We start from the raw sequence: 14,474 nt of genomic DNA, 5'->3' as shown, positions 1-14,474 counted from the left end.
AATTTCCACTAATCATGGTGGCTTAGTGTGTCATGTGGGGGGAGAAAAGCACGTTTCTCGTTGTTAGTATGCCACCCTGGCTACCCCCGCCCCCCGCAACAGGGTTAATGGGCCACGGGGTATCTTGCCATATCATTTGGTGGGCTTCCCAGTGGTTAAAACAGGCTCTGGAGAACTTCTAGGCCATGACCATAGAGTGTGCCGGCTAGAGCATCCACCACTGCTGGTGACACTCTAGCCCCATAGACTTTCTCTATGGTTAGGTGGCCTTTTCGGCAGCCAGAAGCCTATTCACGCCGTGGAGGACGGCAGGATGCATTAATCATGCCGAGATCACCAGGTAACTGTGGAGAGGGGTGGTTAGCGGAACCATGTAGCACTGCATGGTTTTGCAATTGTCTGGTGGGCCTGCACATTGTGGTTTTGCTACCCCCCCCCCCCGTAGTTACCCTAACCACTGTCTCCCTCAGCATGTCTGAACAGGCCCTTTCTTTTGCCTGTCCTGAATCATCTGCCAGTTAGGTTCACTGGGTAACATAGGAAATTGTGAAAATATAAATGTATGGTGGGAATTTAGCAGTGCCACTGCATGTGTAGTGCAGTCCTTAGCAGTGCCACTGCAGTCCTTAGAGAGAGAGGTCCTCCATCTTTTATTATTGTGATCTGAAACATCATTACAGCTCTGAAACACCTTCCCCATCCCTGTTCTCCATTTTGTTTTGTTGTTACTGAAGATGTAGTGTGCAAAAAAGTTTTGCTCGCTACTTTGTGTTGTTTTAGATAGGTCTAATAGAGAAGTACTACACTGCTATTGATTTTGGAAATAGTAGTGAATATTTACCAATAGGTCCCAAGTCAGGCAGCTCAAAATGAATGCCATATATTTCCAGGATATAGCCCCGAGTTTCCTCAAACACTTCCACACTAAAACGCATCCCTTTCTGGAGGGAGACAAGGCACAAAAATAAATATTAGGGTTCAGCTCAGAATTGTTTCTCTGGACTAATAGCAGATTGGCCACCCCAATGTCAATGAATGTGTCAAGTCCCACTGACTTCATTGAGGTCTTCCTGATCAAAGTAGTAAACCCCGAACACAGTGCAGTAAGTGTGGGTTTTTTGCCTGCTAGAAAAGTCTAAGGAATAGCCTTGAGATAAAACCATTTGAATTCCCTCGAGATACTGTATCATTCAACTATAATAATTTACAACGGCAGTCTATAGATGTTTATCACTGCAGTTTTCCACAATGTACAGCAGTGCAACTACATAGTAATGTAGCACTCCTTTTAAAGAGGGAGAATTATGCTTATTATGTCAGAGCTGAAATAAGAGACATGGAGAATGTAACAATTCTCAAAATTAGTTTAAAGTAGCGTTCTAGATGCTCTAGAAACCATCTGCCTGTGGGAAACCCACAAGAAGGACATGAGTGCAGTAACACCCTCCCACTAGTGTTTTCCAGCAACTGGTGTACGTAGGCATGCCACGTCTGGTACTGGAGGTAGCATATAGTTATCAGCATTAATATTCTTATTCTCCATTATTTTTCCTTTTAAACCCATTCAAATTAGTGGCCACCACACCATCTTGTGATAGTGAATTCCATAGTTAACTATGTGCTGTATGAAGAAGTATTTCCTTTCATCTCTCCTGAATTTCCCACCAATCAGTTTCATGGAATGTCCCTGGATTCTAGTACTTTGAGGAAGGGAGAAAAATACCTCCCTATTCACACCATGCATAATTATGCACCCCTCAGTCATTACTCACCTTTTTACTCATCTTTTTTTCTAAAGCTAAACAGTCCCAGGTGTTGTAACCTTTCCACATAACGGAGTTGTTCCGGCCCCTTGATAATTTTTCTGCACTTTTTTACAACTCTACAATGTCCTTTTTTAGGTGCAGCAGCTAGAACTGTACACAGTATTCTAAGTGTGATCTTACAATAGGGCAGTATGATATTGGCAGTGCCTGGTTAGAAGCCATATTGATTCTTTTTCAGCAGGGCTGTTCCTTCTATTTGCATATTAATTTTATTTTTGATAATGCTTTCCACCAAGTTACTTAGAAGTTAGCTGGCCTCTAGTTTCCTGGATCCTCCTGAGATCCCTTTTTTAAAAATAGGCATTACATTTACCATTCTCTTGTCCTCCAGTACAGATTCTGGTCTTGCATGTTACACATTTTTGTTAGATCTCAAATGGGAAATTGCTGATCTTTTTAAAGAACTTCAGGACAATCTGAGCCTGGTGAATTATTAGCTTTCAATTTGCCAATAAGATCAATAACCTCAACTCTTGTTGCTACTATTTGCCTAAGTTCCTCAGACTCCCTTCCTGAAAACATCAGTTCAAGTGCAGGTAAGCTCTTCTTTGTCATGGCTGGAACTGAAGCCACCCATTATTCCATCACTTCCTCATTTGGATGCTTCCTTGATTTCATTTTCCATCTCCAGATCACCCTGAGTTTCTGGTCCAAGGGATGATAGCATGTCCATAGTACTAAATTGCTTTTGGAACCTGGTATTGTCACCCACTATATTGTCACTCAACTGGTTTCTGTTATGCCCACAAGGGTTGTGTTTCCACGCTATTGGCTTCACTTTGTTTGCAACTTTGTTGCAATGTTTCCCCACTCGCATCTTCTCCTTTTCCAGTTTCCACAGTGCTCAAAGTCCTGGCTTATCATCTCTGTAGCCTGGGGCTCTGTGCTGTTTCCACTGAGCTCTAATCAAATTATTTTCTTGATGGCTGAGTGGAGTCTGGGTTGGGTCTGATTACCTCATCAGTGTTCCTGCCTCCTCGGCTGTGTTTCCAGGACAACAGAAGGAGAAGTTAATGGAGGAGTACAGGGGTTTTAAAAAGGAATCAGCTTTGCTGTGAAGAGGGGCTTTCCCCCTCTCCCCACTTTCCTCTGAAAGTCCAGATGCACCTGCATTTCAGGAGCAAGCCTCATTGAGCACAGTGGGTGTTACTTCTGAGTAGACATACATATGCTTGTGCTGGGAAAGTAGCGGGGGAAGAACACAAAGAGGGAAACTAGCCCCCATTTTAACCCAGAGGTTTGGAAATATTTCTGCAGGTGCCCATGCCTAGCACCACACAATGGTGTTCTTTGTTCTTGAGGGGCTTACTCTCCAAACACAGAAGTAGGGGCAGACACATGCTAGAGATACGTGGGTTCTTAGCAAGCATGGTAGTAGTAACAAGGAAGCATTTGTGTCTGTAATGTGACTCAGCACTCTGACCACAAGGCTATATTCTTTAAAGAAGAACAGTGGTAAAGGAAACCAGGTTGTGATTGATATGTGGTAGATCTTTCTGTGAAGAACATAGTATTAATCTCACGTATATAAATGTTTTGAGGGAGGTTCATTCAGGTTAAGACAAGCTACACAATCACAGCCTCTACAGTGAATTTAAATAACTAGAAGTGATAAGTCTTCCTTCTTTCATAGAAACATGTCCTGATGGAATCTACTTAGATGTAGATTCATATTGGAGTGCTCATCTGGTCCACATCCCCCTCCAGGGACAGTAGTCACACACAAAAAAGGACTATAATCTCCACATATGAAATGTAGCTATCCATTGTATTGTATGAAAGACACATCATTGGTTTTTTTTCTGCGCCATGGTTACGGACAGCACAGCTGCTGTGACTGCTGTATTTCAATTCTGCATTTCGGTTATTGTTACTATTATTATTATTATTATTATTACCCTTTTACTGTTCACTGCTTGGACATTTTTTGCATATAGAATGATATAAGTAAGAGACTTTCAAATAGCCAATGGTTGTATGATAGGATCCTACATGAGTCTTGAAACATAGAGCAGTGATGCCACTGATATTTAGGCTGTGATCAAGCGCAACAAACAAGGGTGAATGAGTTGTGTGCCGCTCCAGTGCTTACCTGAATGACGCAGATATCATTGGGCTCCACTAGCAACTTGCCAAACTCCGTAGTAATGAGCAATTTCCCTTGCTGTGGCACTGGAGAAACACAAGTATGATGAAGGGCTGAAGTATGTTCCTCTCTACAGAGAACATGGTTTAGAACAGGGGTGGGGAACCTGCGGCTCTCCAGATGTTGGTGATCTACAATTCCCATCATCCCTGACCACTGGCTATGCTGGCTGGGGGTGATGGGTACTGAACTTCAACAACATTTGGAGGGCCAGAGATTCTCTACGTCTGGCTTAAAAGATTTTCATATATTCATCTGTCTGCTGTCAGATTACTTATGAAAGTTTTTGAAATATTTTGCACCTTTTCCTTGCTTATTCATACAAATTTTTGATTTGTGAAATTTAAAAAATCAGTTTCATAGAATCATAGAATAATAGGGTTGGAAGGGGCCTATAAGACCATGGAGTCCAACCCCCTCCTCAATGCGGGGATCCAAGTCAGAGCATCCCTGACAGATGGTCCAGCCTCATCTTGAATGCCTCCAGTGTGGGATTGCCACTACCTCCCTAGGTAATTGGCTCCATTGTCGTATTGCTCTAACAGTCAGGAAGTTTTTCCTGATGTTCAGCAGGAATCGGGCTTCCTGTAACTTGAGCCCATTATTCCGTGTCCTGCACTCTGGGATGATCGAGAAGAGATCCTGGCCTTCCTCTCTGTGACAACCTTTCAAGTACTTGAACAGCGCTATCAAATCTCCCCTCAGTCTTCTCTTCTCAAGGCTAAACATCCCCAGTTCTTTCAGTGTCTCCTCATAGGGCTTTGTTTCCAGTCCCCTGATCATCTTTGTCGCCCTCCTCTGAACCCTCTCCAGCTTGTCTGCATCCTTCTTAAAGTGTGGTGCCCAGAACTGGACACAGTACTCCAGATCAGGCTTAACCAGTGCTGAGTAGAGGGGAACTAGCACTTCTCAGGATTTGGAAGCTATGCTTCTATTAATGCAACCGAAAATAGCATTTGGCTTTCTTGCAGCCACATCACATTGTTGGCTCATATTCAGCTTGTGATCGACAACAGTTCCAAGATCCTTTTCACTTCTAGTGTTGTTGAGCCAAGTATCGCCCATCTTGTAACTGTGCAATTTGGTTTCTTTTTCCTAGGTGCAGAACTTGACATTTATCCCTATTAAATGTCATTCTGTTGTTTTCTGCCAAGTGCTCCAGCCTATCAAGATCACTTTGAATTTTGTTTCTGTATTCCAGAAGCAGGCAAGCTCCCAAAGAGCGAGCGAACAGAGCGAGCGAACGGGGGGAGCAAACAGGAGTTGGCCAGGGGAGTTCGGCAGGGGAGGCCCCTAACATTTTTTTTAATTTTTTTTACTAACTTTTTTTCATTTATTTGTCTTGTAACACACACTTCCACACCAGTGGGACTCTGCTTTTAACCTCTACTGAGTAGAGGAGCAGGCACAGGCTAGTCTAGAACAATCACAAAGCTAGACACAAAAAGGGAAAAGAGGCTATGGAAGGACAAGACTCTCCAGTGGTGGTGACCTGCAAGGTGTGTGCAATGTTTGTTTTCTTGCCTGAGAACAACATGGCCTACACCTGCAACAAGTGCAAGTTGATCACGCTGCTGGAGGAAAAAGTAAGTGGACTGGAGTGGCGACTGTCGACCCTCCGGGGAATAAGAGAACACGAAGAGTTCTTGGACAGAATGGGGGAACTACAGCAGCAAAGGGCAGACCAGAAGCTTGAAGAGCAACAGCAAGATGAGGCAGTGGGAAATGCTGAGGTGAAGAAAAATGGAATAGAGGATACTCCTTGGAAAAGGGTGACAGTTAGGAGAAGAAGAACTAGAAGCCACTCTGCACCAGTGGAAGCAGTGGAGCTGTGGAACCGATTCCAGGTACTTGCGGATGAGACTGGAGGACAGCTTGCAGAGGAAGAATCACAGGGGAACCTGCATGAGAGTGAGCAAGAGGCTAAAGGTCAGTCAAACAGAGGCGATGAAACCCAGGCCTACAAGAAGAAGAGAAGAGTGGTAGTAGTGGGAGACTCCTTGCTGCGTGGGATCGAGACCCAAGTATGTCGCGAAGACCCATGGACTCGCCAGGTATGTTGTCTCCCGGGAGTACAGATTAGAGACGTGACTGAAAGGTTGCCTGCACTCATAAAGCCCACCGACAGGTATCCCTTTCTTCTCATCCATGTGGGAACAAATGATACCGCCAAGCGGAGCTACAAAGAGATCACGTCAGACTTTGAAGCTTTGGGAAGGAAACTCAAGAACTTTGGGGCCCAGATAGTTTTCTCATCCATCCTTCCAGTAGTTAGAAGAGGGATAGAAAGGGAACGAAAAATACTCCGGGTGAATGACTGGCTACGAAGGTGGTGCCGACGAGAGAGATTTGGATTCTGGGACCACGGGCTATACTTCCTGGAAGATGGGCTGTTGGCTAGGGATGGGTTGCACCTCACAAAGGCTGGGAAGAATGTGTTTGGCCACAGCATGAAGAACTTCATCAGGAGGGCTTTAAACTGAATCCTACGGGGAAGGGAGATGTAATGTTGGGGGTAACGATGGACATAGGCGCATGCACTGCAATGGAGAGAACAGCTCTGATAGCGCCCAATAATAGTCTTCAGACATATGTAGGAAGAAAGCCAGACTATGAAGCACATGGTCTTCGATGTCTATATACTAATGCCCAGAGTATGGGAAACAAACAGAACGAACTTGAACTCTTAATACAGGAGGGAAATTATGACTTGATAGATATAACTGAGACTTGGTGGGATGACTCTCATGACTGGAATACAGCAATTGAAGGATATAACTTGTTCAAAAAGAACAGGAGGAACAGAAAGGGAGGTGGGGTTGCACTGTATGTGAAAAATACGTATCTCTGCACAGAAATACAGGAGGAGGAGCTTGGTAGCCCCATCGAGAGCATCTGGGTTGAAATAAATGGAGCAAAGAATAAAAGGAACCTGGTGGTCGGAGTATACTACCGGCCACCCAATCAAGGAGAAGACAAGGATGAAACTTTTGAAAAGCAAATAGCCAATGTTTTAAGGAAGCATGATGTAGTAGTAATGGGGGACTTCAATTTCCCCGATATTTGTTGGGAGACAAATTCTGCAAAACATGGCCCCTCCAGGAAATTCCTGACTTGTGTGGCGGATAACTTCCTCCTACAGAAAGTAGAGGAAGGAACTAGAGGATCGGCTCTCCTTGACTTGATCCTAACCGACAGAGATGACTTAGTGGATAAAGTAGCAGTTACAGGAACTCTGGGGGAAAGCGACCATGTTGCACTTGAGTTCTTGGTTCTAAGGGAAGCAAAAGCCGAGTGTAGTCAAACGCGTACCCTGGATTTTAGGAAAGCTGATTTTAATAAACTCAGAACAATGATCAGTAAGGTCCCATGGCAAGCGACGCTAACGAGAAAAGGAGTCCAAGATGGGTGGGAACTTTTAAAAAAGGAAATTCTCAAAGCACAATCACAAACAATTCCAACAAGAAGAAAAGGTGGAAGACAACAGAAGAAGCCAATGTGGCTTCACAAAAAGCTTAGGGATGACCTGAAAACAAAAAAGGACACATATAGGAAGTGGAAAGAAGGCCAAGTAACAAAGGAAGAGTACAGGCAGGTAGCACAGAATTGCAGGGATGGCGTCAGGAAGGCTAAAGCGGAGAACGAGCTGAGGTTAACGAGGGATGCTAAAAACAACAAAAAGGCTTTCTTCAGCTACATGCATAGTAAAAGGCAGAGGAAAGAAATGGTTGTTCAGCTATTAAATAAGGATGGCAAAACGATAACAGATCATTCCAGAGTGCAGGACACGGAATAATGGGCTCAAGTTACAGGAAGCCAGATTCCGGCTGAACATCAGGAAAAACTTCCTGAGTGTCAGAGCAATACGACAATGGAACCAATTACCTGGGGAGGTGGTGGGCTCCTCCACACTGGAGGCCTTCAAGGCGAGGTTGGACAGCCATCTGTCAGGGATGCTCTGACTTGGATTCCTGCATTGAGCAGGGGGTTGGACTCGATGGCCTTGTAGGCCCCTTCCAACCCTACTATTCTATGATTCTATGATTCTATAGGGTATTAGCTGTTCTGCCCAATTTTGTGTCATCTGCAAATGTGATCAGCATTCCCTGCACCTCCTCCTCCAAGTCATTAATAAAAATGTGGAAGAGCACTGGGCCCAGAACTGAGCCCTGCGGTACCCCGCTTGTTACCTCTCCCCAGTTTGAGAAGATCCCATTGATAAGCACTCTTTGAATCCGATTCTGTAGCCAACTGTAGTTCTAGTTGTTTCATCTAGCCCACTTTTAGCTAGTTTGCTCATCACAGTATCATGGGGCACTTTGTCGAAAGCTTTGCTGAAGTCGAGGTATCATTCATTTCCTCCTACAGAAAGTAGAGGAAGGAACTAGAGGATCGGCTCTCCTTGACTTGATCCTAACCGACAGAGATTACTTAGTGGATAAGGTAGCAGTTACAGGAACTCTGGGGGAAAGCAACCATGTTATACTTGAGTTCTTGGTTCTAAAGGAAGCAAAACGCATACCCTGGATTTTCGGAAAGCCAATTTTAATAAACTCAGAACAATGATAAGTAAGCTCCCATGGCAAGCGACTCCAACGAGAAAAGGAGTCCAAGATGGGTGGGAGTTTTTAGAAAAGGAAATTGTCAAGGCACAATTACAAACAATTCCAACAAGAAAAAAAGGTGGGAGACAACAGAAGAAGCTATCGGCTTCACAAAAAGCTTAGAGATGACCTGAAAACAAAAAAGCACACATATAGGAAGTAGAAGGAAGGACAAGGAACAAAGGAAGAGTACACGCAGGTAGCACAGAATTGCAGGGATGGTGTCAGGAAGGCTAAAGCTGAGAACGAGCTGAGGTTAGCGAGGGATGCTAAAAGCAACAAAAAGGCTTTCTTCAGATACATGCGTAGTAAAAGACAGAGGAAAGAAATGGTGGTTCAGCTATTAAATAAGGATCGCAAAATAATAACAGTTGACAAGGAAAAGGCAGAAGTGCGCAATTCCTACTTGGGCTCAGTCTTCTCCCGAAAGAGGGCCCATGACCCCCCTGATAAAGGCGAAGTACAGGCTGAAGGAGCAAGATTGCAGCTTGAGATCGATAGGCAAATGGTTTGTTGTTGTTGTTGTTGTTCAGTCGTTCACCTAATTACTTTGAATGAGTTCAAATCTCCAGGTCCAGATGATCTGCATCCTAGAGTAAGGAACTGGCAGAAGAGCTCTCAGAACCACTGTCTATTATCTTTGAGAAATCATGGAGGACAGGTGAAGTGCCAAATGACTGGAGGAGGGCTAATGTTGTTCCTATCTTCAAAAAGGGCAAAAAGGAAGAACCTGGGAACCACAGACCAGTCAGTCTGACATCAGTCCCTGAGGAAGTTCTGGAGAAGATGATAAAGCAATCAGTCTGTAAGCACCTTGAAAACAATGCAGTGATTACTCAAAGCCAACATGGATTTGTCAAGAACAAATCCTGCCAGATGAATCTGATCTCATTTTTTGATCAGTTTAAGGAAGGACATCAAAATCTTATAGTTTCCTTTTTAAAAGTTGCCTTGCTTACTTTGCATGGAGAAGGTCCCAGGTTCAATCACCAGCATCTTCAGATAGGGCTGTAAAAACTCTTGCCAGAAACCCTGGAAAGCCACTGCCTGTCTGTGTCGACAGTACTGGGCTAGATGGAACAATGGTCAACAATGCTGGCCTAGCTGGAACAAAGGCAGCTTCCTGTTGTTGAACTCAAAATGAAATGTAGGCAACCCAAACTGAGTGATCTGATGAAAATGATGAAAGTTTTTTAATCCATGTGGATCAATGCTGAGATGAAGGATGGATCCACATAGCCTAGAGCTTCGGCTATTGGGCGGTATAGAAATGCCCAATAGAAATGAAATGAATGAATGAATGAATGAATGAATGAATAAATAAATAAAATAGATTCATATTGTCAGACATTGCTGTAAATGGAGCTGGGATGTGAAATAGAGAGTCAAGAAGTTTCCTCACGGTGCCTGGTGGATACACTTTGTTTCATAACCATATTTCATAACCAATTATAACCATATTTGGGGTTTGGAAGGAATTTTCCCCTCAGGTCAGATTGGCCAGTCAGCAATGATTTGTTAAGCAGTTTGGCTTTCTCACTTGAATTTTCTGAACAATGCTAATAAACTGTTCCTCACATTGCCAGGAAGCATTTTGCATGTAATCTGCTTGTGATTTATTATAATCTGGATGTCATAGATTATTTATCTTATTATTCAGACAACACCCTCCAGTGTACATGAATTAATGTAAAAGAAAATGTAAGAAGGTAAGTTGCAAGCAGATGAATGTGCTGGATGATTGGAATGTAGAGGATCCTGCCCCAGGACAGCAGATTGGAGTAGATGGTGTTAGGTTACTTTATAGAGTGATAATCTGATTATCTAATATTACTCTCCACATGTACCAAGACTGCAAAACCCTTCCAGTCACTGTTGTATTAACATTCCAGTTTGGAATGCTTGCAACTCCAAGCTGCAAGCAGATGAATGTGCTGGATGATTGGAATGTAGAGGATCCTGCCCCAGGACAGCAGATTGGAGTAGATGGTGTTAGGTTACTTTATAGAGTGATAAACTGATTATCCAATATTACTCTCCACATGTAACAAGACTGGAAAACCCTTCCAGTCACTCTTGTATTAACATTCCAATTTTAAATTAAACAGAAATAATAGGCAGGCAACTCACCAATCAGAAAGTCCCCATCGGAATTATAAAAGCATCTACAGAGGAAAAAAAGAGCAAGTGGTGCTTACAGAATTTTGGATATATACCATAGAACCTTAGTTCTACATTCAGGCTTTGGAAGAAGTCCACTTGATTTCAGTGAAATGTATTTTTAAGCACGTGTGCTAAGAAAATTCCAACATACTAAAACATGGTAGAAGTAAATACCCTTTACTCAGGGAGATAATGTTCCATGTCATATTTTTTAGGATCAGAGGGGCATACTGAGCACATCTGCATGGAAGCGAGGCTTTCTTCCAACTATTGTATTCGTATAGTCAACATAAGTGGTTCCTCCTACTGCATGCTGGCAGCAGGATCACAGGTCAAGGAGTAGACCAAGGTTTCTGTTATGTTTATGTTGATGTCTGATGTGCCTTATATAACTTATCTAAATCTAGATCAAGGCCTTGTGAATTCTCACCAAGAAATAATGTTCCTCCATGCTAAAATAAATCCCCTGCATATAGACAACAGCATGTCAGGGAGAATGCTAGGCTAGAATCAGAATCTCTGGCGTGCTAGTTTTCCATGTGCAGAGAATGCTTTTGTGTGAGGAATATTCAATCATGTGAAGCCTTGCTCTGAAATCGTACAGGCCAGATACAGCTTTACCAAATGTGACTCCCTCCTCCCCATAAATCACTTATTAGACCTTCAGCCTGGGTGCCACAAGCAGCAGAGAGAGTAGGTGTTTGTGGTATGCTTGGACAGGAACAGGAGGAGCAATGACTCTGGCTATGACCTAGTGTCATCTTGCATTTGTACCTGCCTCCCAGTAGCATCATCATAATCCCACTTCTAGGTTATCTTTCTCTGTAACATGGTGAGCTGCTGAGGCAAAGTCTTTTTCATGCTTGCTTATTTATTTATTTATTTCCCTGGTTACATTAGATTTGAAAGCCCACAAAGCATCTGTGGGGGCTTGAACATATTTAGTGGTTGCCAGAAATAGTCTATTGACATTCATGAGGTTTTGGACCTGGCTGGGACAAGCTGAAGACTGGGAAATTGTCTTCTTGCTCCTTATTTTTGCAACATATGGACATCCTTAAGCCACTTCAGTGACACTTAAAACACTTATATATGAAATAGGTGCGAGGGGAGGGAGAAGGGGGAAATAAAGGGATGGACAATCAAAGTATCTCTTCCATCTCTTAATATTCATGGCATAAATTGCAGCTATATTTGGATGCAATATACTTAGAGCTGCATGTGGAATCCTTGCGAAATCTTGATTCCATGCACATATGACTCACACACCTGTTGATCATGGAGGTGTTACAGGTGAAGACATGGATTGCAAGCCCATCCTGAGACCTGGGCTCCCCCGCACCACACAAAGTGTACAATCCCTATGGAAAGAAACAATGAAAGTTAAAATAAATTGTAAGTGCCTTCCACAGGAGTCCCTTTGATTGGTCTCATCCCATCAATACAATTTTCTCTCACCATTAGAGAGAAATTTCTCTCACTTCATTGTGGTTATTTTCAATTAAAACTCAAAAGCTTTGAAAACCAGTCATTTTGAAAACAGAGGCAATGTGAGAATGTTAAGTGTCTCTAGGATCCATTCCAATTAAAAGTGGAAGCAATGTACACTATCAGCTCAGTGAAGAGTTACGGGAATTCCAGTGAAATTTTAATCTTTTTTTCAGAGGAATAAAAAGCTATATGCCTGTTGCAGAATTTCTCAGAAGCCTAAAAGGGGGGATGGGGGGGCATTACTAGATAGCATTACTCCACAGAGGCCAGATGTTTCATAAAACTGTTTTCCTACATGTACATTCCCCTTCATGGATCACTGCCTTGTTGTGGCGAAGGGGCTTGCGTAACTCAGTGAAGCCATAAGCTATGCCGTGCAGGGCCACCCATGATGGACAGATCATGGCAGGGAATTCTGACAAAATGTGGTCCACTTGGCAACCCACTCCAGTATTCTTGCCAAGAAAACCCCATGGAACGTATCACAAGGTGAAAAGAGATGACGCCGGAAGATGAGCCCCTCAGGTCGGAAGGTGTCCAATATACTACTGGGGAAGAGCAAAGGGAATTTCCAAGTAGCGCCAGAAAGAGTGAAGCGGCTGGGCCAAAGCCGAAAGGGCACTCAGCTGTGGATGTGTCTGGCGGTGAAAAGAAAGTCCGATGCTGTAAAGAACAATATTGTTTAGGAACCTGGAATGTCAGATCAGTGAATCAAGGTAAGCTGGAGGTGGTCAAACATGAGATGGCAAGATTGAACATCGACATCTTGGGAATCAGTGAACTAAAATGGACAAACGTGGGCAAATTTAATTCAGGTGGCCATTATATCTACTACTGTGGGCAAGAATCCCTTAGAAGAAATGGAGTAGCACTCATAGTCAATAAAAGGGTGGGAAAAGCAGTACTGGGGTACAATCTCAAAAATGATAGAATGATCTCAGTACGAATCCAAGGCAAACCATTCAACATCACAGTAATTCAAGTCTGTGCCCCAACCATTGAGGCCAAAGAAGCTGAGGTTGATCAGTTCTATGAAGACCTACAACACCTTGTAGAACTAACATCAAAAAAAGATGTCCTTTTCATCATAGGGGATTGGAATGCCAAAGTAGGAAATCAAGAAATAACCGGGATAACAGGCAAGCATGGCCTTGGTGTACAAAATGAAGCAGGACAAAGGCTAATAGAGTTTTGCCAAGAGAACACGCTGATCATAGCAAACACTCTTTTCTAACAGCACAAGAGACGACTCTACACATGGACATCACCAGCTGGTCAATATCGAAATCAGATTGGTTATGTCCTTTGCAGCCAAAGATGGAGAAGCTCTATACAGTCAGTCAAAACCTGGAGCTGTCTGTGGCTCAGATCATGAGCTTCTTGTTGCAAAATTTCGGCTTCAATTGAAGAACGTAGGGAAAACCACTAAACCATTCAGGTATGACCTAAATCATATCCCTTATGAATATACAGTGGAGCTGAGGAATAGATTTCAGGGATTAGACCTGATAGACGGAGTGCCTGAGGAACTATGGACAGAGGTCTGTAACATTGTTCAGAAGGCAGCAACTAAATCCATCCCAAAGAAAAAGGCATGCAAGAAAGCCAAGTGGCTGTCTGATGAGGCTTTATAAGTAGCTGAGGAAAGAAGGGTAGCGAAAAGCAAGGGAGAAAGGGGAAGATATACCCAACTGAATGCAGATTTCCAGAGAATAGCAAGGAGAGACAAGAAGGCCTTCTTAAATGAACAAAGCAAAGAAATCAAGGAAACCAACAGAATGGGAAAGACTAGAGATCTTTTCAAGAAAATCCGAGATCTCAAGGGAACGTTTTGTGCAAAGACGGGCATGATAAAGGACAAAGAAGGCAGGGACCTAACAGAAGCAGATGAGATTAAGAAGAGGTGGAAAGAATATGCAGAAGAACTATACAGGAAAGATCTGAATGTCCCTGATAGCCATGATAGTGTGGCCACTGAACTTGAGCCAGACATCCTAGAGAGTGAAGTCAAGTGGGCCTTAGGAAGCATTACTAGCAGCAAAGCTAGCGGAGATGACAGTATTCCAGCTGAGCTATTTAAGATCCTAAAAGATGATGCTGTTAAAGTGCTGCACTCAATATGCCAACAAATTTGGAACACTCAACAGTGGCCACAAGACTGGAAAAGGTCAGTTTACATTCCAATTCCAAAGAGGGCAACGCCAAAGGGTGTTCAAACTACCGTACAATTGCTCTCATCTCACA

The 14,474-nt window shown here is 43.2% G+C and overlaps 1 protein-coding gene across 1 annotated transcript in view; it reads right to left on the bottom strand.

The window, feature by feature from the left end:
* The window catches only part of HGD (homogentisate 1,2-dioxygenase), a 47,910-nt gene that overhangs the window by 11,927 nt on the left and 21,509 nt on the right, over positions 1 to 14,474 (bottom strand). Inside the window, exons 6-9 of the mRNA XM_084835366.1 lie at positions 12,009 to 12,100; positions 10,707 to 10,741; positions 3,919 to 3,998; positions 842 to 941 (exon numbers count right to left, since the gene is read on the bottom strand). Coding sequence (XP_084691492.1) covers positions 842 to 941; positions 3,919 to 3,998; positions 10,707 to 10,741; positions 12,009 to 12,100 — 307 coding nt within the window. The remainder of the gene's footprint in view (positions 1 to 841; positions 942 to 3,918; positions 3,999 to 10,706; positions 10,742 to 12,008; positions 12,101 to 14,474) is intronic.

The sequence above is a fragment of the Heloderma suspectum genome, chromosome 2 (assembly GCF_057233095.1).
Source record: "Heloderma suspectum isolate Gila_16-S chromosome 2, 16-S_ref, whole genome shotgun sequence".
Lineage (NCBI taxonomy): Eukaryota > Metazoa > Chordata > Lepidosauria > Squamata > Helodermatidae > Heloderma > Heloderma suspectum.
This window is presented reverse-complemented; position numbering and strand designations above follow the sequence as displayed.